This window comes from Lepisma saccharinum, chromosome 7, assembly GCF_977018435.1.
Source record: "Lepisma saccharinum chromosome 7, izLepSacc3.1, whole genome shotgun sequence".
Lineage (NCBI taxonomy): Eukaryota > Metazoa > Arthropoda > Insecta > Zygentoma > Lepismatidae > Lepisma > Lepisma saccharinum.
In genome coordinates this window covers 83,072,630-83,084,744 of record NC_139235.1, presented here as the reverse complement: position 1 = coordinate 83,084,744, position 12,115 = coordinate 83,072,630, and the positions used below count along the sequence as shown (strand labels likewise).

Below are 12,115 nucleotides of genomic sequence, written 5' to 3'. Positions count from 1 at the left end.
ACGATCTGTCCACATTCTGCGTCATTGAAGTGCTCAATTTCAATTTCCTGTACGGTTGTCCAGAAAGGAAGGCGACGTACTACACCACTTTGGAATGTTAAAATTACATGTTTCATTCAGACAATTACATTTCATTGACAATTCTGTACATTAATTTTCACTAGAAATTACAATTGAAATAGTGTTCAAAAGATGGCAGCACCGTGTTCAGAAATAATTTCTTTCTTGTTTCCCCACCCTAAAAATACCCTGCTCACTATTTTGACATTTTTTATTTAAAATTTAATACTTGCAGTGGTTCCAATTGTAGAAAATATCCCTCAAAAGTTGATGTACGAACAAAAATATACTTTCTCCGTGAAACTGGAAATCAAAGCTCGAAATTATTTCTAAAGTTCACACTCGTTCTATGGACGTCTAAATTCCCTCTCTTGATCATCTTTTTCTGCAACTACAAACACTCTGTCCTACCAATTACGCAATTAACCCTATACCATACAGCAAAAAAAAAACGACGTAATAACATTTTTAAATGCAGGTTTGATTATACACAGGTAAATTTGATAGCTAACGCAGGTGCTTCGAAGAAAAATGTGTCCGAAGATCCGTTGAAGTTCACAGAGGAGTAAATGCAACTGAATTAAAATCGTGAAGAGTGACGTCATCAGAGTACACGCGAAGCGCGGCACAGAAATAAACAAGGAACAAGCAGTTTTCTCCCGCCAACGTTGTTTCTAGCGGTGGCAGGCGTATGCTTTTAAATAGCCACTCACTTCGCCTCCCGCCCCTCTCAGCGTACAATCGGGGAGGAAACTTGTCAGAAGGGCGCGATGGACAACGATCAGTGGCGTATATAAACCAGTATTTAAGTTCTTTAAATAATTTAGTTAAATTCGGGTTTAGAAGCTTGCGTTAATAGTTTGCATAATATAAAAGAGCAGTTACACATGCATTAAAGCTAAATGTATACAAATATATGAAAAAAGTGGGGTTACCCCTGGTAACATGGAGAATACGCCACTGGTGCGGACAATTTTCTGCACACAGACTAGCCAGTTATATTTAGTTTTGCATTTTGAACGAAACCTGGTAACACTGCTTCACGGTTCTTTCCCCCACTCTGTCCCAACGAAGCAACCACCTTGGAATGTCTGCGGTGAAGAACTCCTAGTTTTTTCAATCTTAAGAATTCTTCACGGTTGGTTTGCTACGGCCCTTTCCTGTGCATTACAACGGAAACCTAGCACCTGCTGAGGCTCCATCCGCCAAACAGAGGCGCCAGCTTATATGGGCTTGTGGGGCTCGAGCTCACCCAATAAGTTGCCTGGTATCATAATTTATTTTAGAAACAAAATCGCCGCTCTTATGAAAACAAAATGCTTCATCATTATACATTTAAAGAATTATCACAACTTAATTAATGACTTAGTGTTATCAAAATATTTCATAACAATTTGTTACATCTCCAAAATGAGATGTTCTATATTATTTACCCTATCCGCAATCACATTGTTATTAGGAAAGTAAGGAACGATATGGGTTTATAACCAGGATAAGTATCGGTAGGACTAAACCTCGCAAAATAGGTAAAGAGCGCTGAAAAATACAAATTAAACATTAAAAGTGCTGAACATGAAACTATTTTCATTTTCCCGGATTAGACACTCAATACGGTTATAATCGAAATAGCCAATTTTTACGAAAATAGGAAAAAATGGCCACTGTTAAATGCATGTATTCCTCTCAGAAATGGCCATAAAGTTTTCTTAAATGTTCGTTTTCTGGCCAAGAGAAAAAAAAGGCAAATCCTTAGCCTACTTATGAGTGACCTGTAATATTGCATAAAATTATAAAACAATTATCCGAGTTCAGTATACCTAATGTTTCTCAAAGGTTGGCACTACTGCCGCGAAACACACTTAAACAGGGCTATCTGGAATTTATTTTTAAATTTTTTACTGGCCGCATTCAAACCTCTTACGACAGGGTTTATCGCCGGCCTCCGTGCCCAAGTGGATGTCCTGAATTTGCCTCATCAGTTAATTTCATCATTCGTCGTCGCGATTAACCCAAGCAACAAACTGAAACGTACACACTTGTTCCTTTTGGACCCTTGTAACGGGAGGTTATTATCCTGGAAATTATGCAACATTCAACGTTTCAATTTATTTTCCACTAGTTTTGCATGAAAAACTTTAGGCCAATTTTATGATAACACGTAATTTAATATTCTGATGTAATTCTTGAATATTTTGAAGCTAAAGTTTGATAAATGTATAGATATAATTAGAATGGAATAGTTACACACTAATATTAATGAACATTTTCAAAAACTTTTAATATTACAGTTTTTAAGCAATGAAATCGGTGTAGGTTCAAAGAGGTATCGGCTAAACGCTAGTATACTCTGATGAAATTTCAAACTGAAGCAAAAAATATCACTTTTCAATAACAGACAAGTTTTACAAGCAGATAAAGAAAAGATGTTTACAAGTAATTAACTATATCAAACTTATATAAAGGTTTGCATAAAGTAAAAAGAAATAAGAATTTGCACTGTGAGACACGAAATAACAACGAATGGATTTGACCAAATACAAGTACGCAACATGGATATAGATACGACACATATAAGATAAACCGAAGTAGCTCGATGATGACTGGGATCACACTAGTGATTATTGTGGAACTTTAGCATAACTTGAACAGGAGTGACATCTATTGGTGAATTTCTGCGTTCGGTCCTAAGTCTACGTTAACTTTCTTTGCTTTGAGCAGGAAATTTCAAGCTTGTTTTCTTTCAATATCAATTTATCAAACCGATGTTCTCTGTGCTTCCACTTGGGAAGTGAAATTCGTATTCGAGCAGCTTTTGCTCCAAGCGGGAGAGTTTCCGTCCAAACATGCGGGAATGAACAAACTTGCGCTGGTTTTTCAAGTCTTGTGTGCAAAAAACATTACTTTACCTCGAGGACGAGGACAGTTTTTTCTCCACGGATCCACAACGATGCAGAATTGCGGAATTGGGTAGGAGTTGTTGATCTGTTTGTTGCCAATTTGCCAGGTTGGCACCGCGAGTTTAAAAAGATCACATTCAGTAGTTGGCAGCCTTGATGCTTGTATCGCAGAAGCGTTACTCTGCGTCAACAGAGAACATTTGTCTGCTCAAATGGTTGCTATATTCAGTCTAATTTAAAGATACGCACTTAATCAAGCTGTTTCAAACACTTATATAACGGGAAGAAGCCACGAAGAATTTGCCCTTGCACGTTTACTGCCAGATTCTCTTCTTTTCTAATATGTTATGTACTATCATATTATATATTTTCATTACTACTGATACTGTAGAAGAATTTACAATATTAAGAAAAGTGCACGATAAATAGGCGAACAATGAAATTATAAACACAAGTGTTCCGAGGTCTGGATTTCTAAGTTTTGGAGCTAACATCATCAGACCTTAATTTATAAAATTTTGGAGCATATCAAATATTTCACTTTTTGTATCTAATGGCTCTTTTCAAACCAATAATTTCACCACAAGCTCGCGGCTGAAATCTTCCCAAGTCCCGCTCCCTAATCCAAGCCAGAGTGTTCCCCCAGAAAAATGGGCTTCGATATTATTTACAAATATACTTCAAATATTATTTTGAAGTATATTTGTATTTATAATATGTATTTACAGCGCAGGCGCCAGTCAATTATCTTGCCAACAGGGTGATCAGAATTTTTAGTTCAGAAGCAAGACTGTGCGTGCAATTGGCTCCCTCCACACCATCATCTTACCGTGCAATTACCTGAAGTCATCTTTCTGTGCGGTAAGCTGATGCGTGTACTTTAGGCCTTAGGTGGTATTTCTTTTATTATATCCTAACGGCTAGTTTGCTAGATTTCGCCAATACAGCTTCGGTAACCTAATTTACCCCAATTTAACCCTTAACTTACCCTCGTCCTACAAGCAACCTCAAGGCATCCAGGTTCCCTTCGAAAGCTGCCCACAGGGTTGGGGTCATCCCATCCTCGTCTTTGGAATTGCTATCTCGTTTCGTCGCTTCCTTTAGAATGTCCAGTATTCCGTCCCGTGCGGCCCTGAAAAGAGAAAAGCAAATCAGAAGTTCAGAAGGAAAGAATTAACGAATTGTATATATCCTATTTGTTCATACGCAGAGCTAGCATATTTCGGATATTTGCTAATCGTATCTTATGTGTAGCTTCGGTGCGAGTCAGTCGTCTGCTTCTCCCACTTATCGCTTTTCGAGTATCGAGATTCTTAAAGTGCAAGGTAGTTACATACGGGTGGGTCAATGAAAAGTAGTGAACTATCATTGGTTGAAATGAACCTCACTATGGAGGTAAATGGGAGAAAATACAACAAACAGAATTAATTCTTCACTAAACTGAGCACTCGTACTGTAATGCAACTAAATAGCACCTAAAAGTACCTTGATGAAAATTATGCGCTCAGTTTCCGTGTTGTGCACCATTGTGCGACGGCTTCACGACTGACTTGTTCAAACCATCCGCTTGGCGGCGCTAGTGACTTCCGTATTAACTTTTTCAGGCGCAAGCAACGTATCCTTTTAATCCACAGACGCGAGGGAACTTATTTTTAAGACACCTATTTCAACTCCAGTCGTGACTGTCATATCAGACTTTAAATGCTTTAAGGATAAATTCAAAACTAAAGGAAAAAAAAGAATTTGGCCTTGAAATTAGGAAAATGTACCCAGGAAAACCCGGTATTATAGCAACCTTCACACATAAAGTCAGGGCTAGCATAAATGATTCATTCGTTTTGAAAAGGCTATATTTTCAAAAGTATTACACGTACACACATGAAAGATATATGAAAAGAACCACAAACTCACCAAGTTTATACACCCTCTACAAATGTTTGATTTGTGCCCCTTTGGTTACACGACACACGTCCAGACGATGTATGGGCCGTTTTTCTTTTACTGAGCAAACTGTGACCGGTAAATGTTACCTGGATATGTTGCAGTTGTGGTTGTTCCCGCAACTCAGTGCTGACTTCAGCGATTTTGTCTTCCAACAAGACGAGGTACCCCCTCATTGGAACATCCCAGTTCGTGACCAGTGGCGGCTCGTGGTGAACCAAAGTGGAGGGGCGACAGCTCATAAATTTGCTCTACTTGTACTGTGAGTTTAATTGATTAATTTCGTATCTAACAGCCAACATGATAAGAAATTGATATATTCGTCTTTACCGAATATCATGCTTTGCACGTTTGCACATATTATGATAAATTAATAATTATTTAACAGTAATGCGAAGATTACGAAAGATGGAAGAAGAAATAGAGTTCTAACAGATTTAGTTGTTTGTTTTTTAACTTAACAGAGGGGAAAATTGATAAGCACAATGACGAATATTTACGTGCATTGAACGTGAAAATTACTAGTAAAAATGTTGCACAAAAAACGTTTCCTGTCCAACATGACTAATTGATACATGAAATAGGGCAGCAAAGTAAATATCTCACTGGAAAGGTGATATCTGCGTTACCAGAAGCTCAAGCTCTACAGTAAAAACTTCAAACTTACCAGAAATCTTCTTCAGACATGCTTGTTCTAGATTCAAATTCGGTCTAGGCCGGCCTAGTTTTTTATGTTTATTTTATTCATCTAGACTTCTGGGAGAAAAACTTCGCACCAACAAGTTCTCCACATACTCTATGTGATCAAAAGTATCCGGACACACCGCGAAACCTTTTTTTTTTCATAGAGGGCGACACAGTACTGCCATCTACCGCGTGGAACACATAGTCAGCGAACTCAGAAGTCTGCAGACAGTGTGGGACAGCAGTATGGGATGGTCTGAGGAACTCAGAGACTTTCAATGTGGTCAGTTGGTTGGGTGCCACTTGTGTAGGAAGTCTGTGTGTGAGATTTCCACCCTCCTAAACATCCCTCTGTCCACTGTTTCCGATGTTATAGTGAAGGGATGTGTACAACCCAAAAACGTGCAGGCCAACCTCCCATGTTGACCTCCAGAGACCATCGAGTATTGAAGAGGGTCGTACAGCATTATCGTCAATCATCCATCGCCACCATCACACAGGAATTCCGAACTGCATCAGAATCTACTCCAAGCACCATTACTGTTTGGCGCAAGGTGCGGCAACTTGGTTTCCATGGCCGAGCAGCTGCCCATAAGTCAAACATCACACAGACAAATCCCAAACGCCGCCTCGTGTGGTGCAAGGAGCGTCGAAACTGGACCATAGAACAGTGGAAAACCGTTGTGTGGAGTGATGAATCACGGTACACAATGTGGCGATCCGAAGGTAGGGTGTGGGTGTGGCGAATGCCTGGTGAACGACATCTACCAGCCTGTATAGTGCCGACAGTGAAATTCGGAGGTGGCTGGGCTACAGTGTGGTCATGTTTCTCCTGGAGTGGGGCTTGACCCCCCTTGTTTCTTTACATGGCAATGTCACGGCACAAGCTTACGTTGACATTTTAACAGCTTTCATGCTGCCTACCGTCGAAGACCAGTTCGGGGATGACCATTGTGTCTTTCGACACGACCGAGCACCCGTCCACACTGCAGGGCTTGTGGGGGAGTGGTTTGACGACAACTAGGTCCCACTAATGGACTGGCCTGCACAGAGTCCTGATTTGAAACCCATAGAACATCTCTGGGATGTTTTGGAATGCAGACTTCGTGCTAGACCACACCGATCCACATCAATACCTCTTCTCATTTTGGCGCTCTGCGAGGAATGGGCTGCATTCCTCAGGAAACCTTCTGGCACCTGATTGAAACTATGCCTGTGAGAGTGAACGCTGTCATCAAAGCTAAGGGTGGGCCCACACTGTATTGACTGCCAGTGTTCCCGATGGAGGGTTGCCCAAACTTGTACTTTATTTTCAGGTGGGTGTCCGGATACTTCTGATCACATAGAGTAGGTCATCGCAACAAACGCACAACTACAGCACACTACCGAAAAAGCTTCACTTTTCCATGGAAAACGAAGAAACAACAAGCAAAGAGAATCGAGTATTCTCTTTGCAACAAGTGTCAATGCTATCGTCTTCCCATGCAGTCATTTTATTGCCTCGGGGTTGCCAGACAATTTTGCCAAATTTTCAGAAATTCGTAGTACACAGGTTCCTGTAGCGGCTCTTGGTGAGTTTAGATGACTAGTTTCTAATTTATTTAACAGCCGGCTTGAAAAGACACACTATCAGGGTTTTTTCAAAACGTGCTAATCAAAACATGTAATTAAATCTAATTTTGTGAGTAACACGAAGCTGTAGCCGACATCCGTGGCTATAAAAAGCCATGGATCCTGGGTTCGAATCCCGGCCTGGACATGGGTGTTCTTTGTGAGTGCCCTTCCATCATTTAATTATCACTTATCCTCATCGTCGTGATTACCGAAAAGTAGCAGAAAGCGACGGTAAATAACAAATATCAAGCACCTGTCTGTACTTTTTCAGTTACCGATATTTTCTTTCCTCATTGGAAATTGCATTATTTATTGCTCTATGAAATACAGAATGATTTCTTTCGACGGTTGGTAATTTTCTTTCTTACGTTAACTTCATTGCTTCTGGCAACTCTTCATTGTTTACCGTTCTCCGGAGAGAGGGCCAGTTTCGCCTAGGGGGTTGGTTTCGGACGACAAACCCTCCGTCCTCCCAGCCACAGATCCCGCGCGTGTTATTCCGCCAGTTCCCTCGCCTCTTACCCCTCGCGGCAGCGCCTGAAAATACTCTACGTCTCGTAAGGTGAGAGGACGCCGCCCTGCCATATTTCTCTCGAAGTTCCGTATTCCCCCGCACGGTGGCCTGCAAACTTCGCAATTGTCGCGGAAGAATTAATACAGAACCGACTAACCAAAGATCTATAAGCAACGGAATATTTGTAATTCAGACAATGTAAAAGATAATATATAAATGTTAAAGTAATGTTTGTTCACTTGTGATTACACACGGCAGTGCGGCGTCCGTATCGTCCTTATGAGCGGCCGCCCCTGTTCGTGACTACCTAAACGATGAACCTCCGCATCGCTGGATTGGGCGTATTTGTGATGATGACCTAGCTTTGTTCCCCTGGCCTCCCAGATATCCTGATTTAACTCCCTGTGACTTCTTCCTGTGGAGGTACGTTAAGTACCTTGTTTACGTACCCCCACTACCGCAATCCTTAGTCGAGCTCAAAGAACGCATCAGTGCTGGAGTGCAGACCATTGACAGGACTATCCTACAAAATGTATGGAATGAGCTCGAGTATCGTCTGGACGTGTGTCGTGTAACCAAAGGGGCACATATTGAACATTTGTAGAGGGTGTATAAACTTGGTGAGTTTGTGGTTCTTGTCATATATCTTTCATGTGTGTACGTGTAATACTTTTGAAAATATAGCCTTTTCAAAACGAATGAATCATTTATGCTAGCCCTGTATATTGATGAATCGATATTATAATTTTCGTTCCAAATGGTCACAGCAAAGAATTAAAAATGCTAGAATGGAAAAGTTGTTCAAAATACGTAAGAATAAAACAAAAAAATAGGATTTAACAATTATTATCAAACGGGCCTTCTGCATGGTGTAGTGTTCGGATGTCACTTTAAACTGCGGATCCTGCCCCGATTAGCCTATCTGTGCATAAAGTGATCTCAAAACTAACTTTGACATTCTTCCAAAAGAAGTGACAGATGTGAAATCAGCCAAACGACACAACAACGATCTTCACAGCGTATGCACGCAATTCAAAATCATGAGAACGTACCTCATTAAACCAAAATGGCGGCCCACGCGTTTCCCATTTTCCAAACGTGCGACGAAACTCACACGTGAACTGTCCCTCCGTCATCACCCAATCCACTTCCCACACTTTCTTGGACTTTTCGAGGATCTGTTTATGTGCGTTTCACCGCCCCCTCCCCTACTCATCGTTAACGTTCTCTCCACATCAAACATATGCAGAATGCGCCTTCCACACTCTTCTCCGCGGCGGCACCATTCTATCGTGACGAAACTGGATCATTCGTAGGCGCGAGCGAAGAGAAAAGCCATTTGCCCGTGTAAAAGTGAAAAGTCGCCGACACTCATTCAATGTCTCCTCATCATCGAAACTTTCGCTTTGCTATGAAGGTCACCTGGCCAACTCACGCAGTAATGAACAATTAATTCCCACTTCCTTATTACAATAGCCTGTTTCACATTTAATCTAGTAAATAGAGGAATTAAATAAATTGCAGATAATTCTGATTTCGTACCCAACTCTAGCCCCCTTGACTGAGTGGTTAGCAGAGCTCGCTATGACACTAGGGGTCCCGGGTTCGGCATGGGTGTTCTTTGTGAGTTTCCCTCCATAAATTTCATCTTCACAATTAGCCAAAAGTAGCAGATATGCGAAGGAAAATAACCCAAACCAATCAAGAAATCAAAACTCGAAATGCATGAGGCCCGATGGCGCAGTGATTGCGTCGTCGCCTTGTAATCAAGAGGTCCCTGGCTCGATACCTGGTGGAGGCACATAGTGGTTCGGATCCCACTTTAAACTGTAGGTCCAGTCCCGATTAGCCTTACTGTGCATAAAGTGGACATGAGGTCTAATGTTAAGATCACATTTTCAACAAATATTTGGATGCTTTTCTTAATTTCGATTTTTCCCATTCCGCGTGATTTTCAAAACAACAGATTATTCATAAATATGAATTTTATAATGACTGTTTTTTTTAAAAAATCTTAATTGCTTTTTGTGATATTGACACTAGTAGCCCATATTTAGACCACAATTTTGAAATACATCATTTTACCATTTTTTGGAAATTGCTTCTTTTTTTAAAATATGGAGACCTTCTATACTTTAGCATGCTATTACATTTAATTTTATATTTCATACATATATATTTTAAAGGCAGGTGCTTGATATATTAATTTTTCCCTCCGAAAATTACAGCATAAAAAGGGGGGGCATATTTAGACCTTTTCCTCTATTAATAATTCCGTCGTTCTACAACAATTTTGTTTTTTATTTTTAAAAAAATCAATATTTAAGTTAATATCTCTGTATGTGAACTCCAAAAAGAGATTTCTCATCCTATGAACATCTCACATTAACTTCTTTTCGGCAACAATAAAAGAAAAAAAAAGAAAATAATATTGTTTTCTGACATGTAAAGGGACTGGAACAGTACACAATACCTCAGACGATAATCGAAATATCTAGATAATTTGGTTTCGGATAATTCTAATATCCGGATAATATTTTATTCGGATTTGTCTATCTCTGGTACTGACGGCACCTTCCCTGTAGCTTACTTGGGGAAAAAACCACAGGAAAGGTTCAGAAAGGATGGGCCATCGCAGGATTTGAACCCGCATCTTCCCGAGGGAGAAACCAACAAGCGTTTACAAACATAGTACCGTTTTCTAAGGTTCCCGAAGCCGATCCACAAAGACGGAGAAAGAAATCCTAAAGAATCCTTCTTGTGAGAACGCTACACTTTGGTGACCTTGTTTCCTGCCGATGTAGGGCGTTCACTCACTCAGTCGTCAGCGGTTTGTTTTGAAGCCAAGGATTGCGAGGTGAGGGACAACACGTTACGTCCTGGCACGGTAATGGTCACTGCGAAAACCACAAATCTCTACAAGATTATGGAACTGTTGTGTTCTGCCTGAACGATTTTTGTTTTTACGTCCAAAGGATGCAGAATTTTCTTTTCTTTTCATTTTCATACCTTTTGAAACGAATCTGAGTGTTTAAGGTTTGATATTTGTTGAGATGCTAAGATTTTTAAAAAGTTCGTTTGATGGAGAGATAACGTTGAGATGGACTTGTGTTTCTGCAGCTATAAACCTTCGGGTTTAAGAAGGCTATAGAGTTAGTTATTTCAAGTTATATTAATTATATCACAGACAATTATAATTAGACAGTAAAGCCGTTAATTGAACTTGAAACATTCTGAAATGCGTCATAATCTGCCAGTGTTGACGTCATATTTCCATCTCGCCCGAGGAAGTGAATGGACCCGCCTGAATATTTTCACCTAACAACGGGCTGAGTCGGTGGGGATTCAAATGTATGCTGGGCGTAAACAGCCACATGTAAAGCTGTAAGTCCAATACAATTCTGTTTAGTTGAGTTCAACAGGAACGTGGGACGCTAAATTGAATCCAAGAATAGTGTATTGGTTTGCGTTAATTTGATTTCTTTCGGGCGATACGCGAAATAGTATGCACGTACAGAAACTTTCGTGTATTTCGATTGTTGCGTCCAAAGGTAATTCTGTATTCATTTGTGTTTTTGTGGATTGTGATTTGAAATGTTATAAGAATTGTTCTTTTCGCCACTTCAGGCATCAAATGACAAAACTAAAGAACCGTGAGTAAATCTGTACGTTGCTAATAAGTCCATATACTATAGACCGTTTAAAAATCTAAACATAAATATTGGTTCCCCAGGAACCTCCGGTTTAGGTCAGTCCTCGTTGTTTGCAGTACAGGTCACAAGTATACGAAGTAAGAAATGAGCACGTGTTTTCATCGTGTGCGATGATAGCGCCACAGACTGACAATAGTCAAGAAAAGTATTTGTTCAAGTTTTACCATGAAGGAGTGAACTTGTTGAATCCTTTGGATAAGCAACTGCAGTGCAGATTAAGAAACAACGTTTCTTCTTTAAATATAACAAACGTGCTGTGATACCTTTAAAGTGTTCAGCGATAGTTCGACTTGCATTGTACATTTTCAAACCCGAGGGTAGATGGCAGCACTAATTATAGTCTAATTACACGTCTATCTTTTCTACAACCTTACACAATCTCATACGCTTGAGCATATAAGGAAGTAGGCTACAAACGAAATGTAATAATTCGTTGTTCTGATTGCTTCACAATAAAATGGTTATTTAATTAAGACTAAACTACATATATTAGTTTTGTGACGAGAAGATGTTCATAGATTTCATCAATTAATATTTAAAGGTATGTTGTAGGGTTATTTGTTCAGGTTCAGACATACAAGTTCTCATGTATTTATTCTCTCTATGTCCTTCGGAAACCTATGAGTTGATACTTGACTCAATACATTTGTTCCTTATCGAACTGTGCAATCATATGCTGCACAGAGTTGGCA

At 40.0% G+C, this 12,115-nt stretch overlaps 1 protein-coding gene across 1 annotated transcript in view; it reads right to left on the bottom strand.

The window, feature by feature from the left end:
* Sans (SAM_USH1G_HARP domain-containing protein Sans) overlaps positions 1–12,115 on the bottom strand; it is a 136,941-nt gene that overhangs the window by 53,943 nt on the left and 70,883 nt on the right. Inside the window, exon 2 of the mRNA XM_083125519.1 lies at positions 3,946–4,089. Coding sequence (XP_082981645.1) covers positions 3,946–4,089 — 144 coding nt within the window. The remainder of the gene's footprint in view (positions 1–3,945; positions 4,090–12,115) is intronic.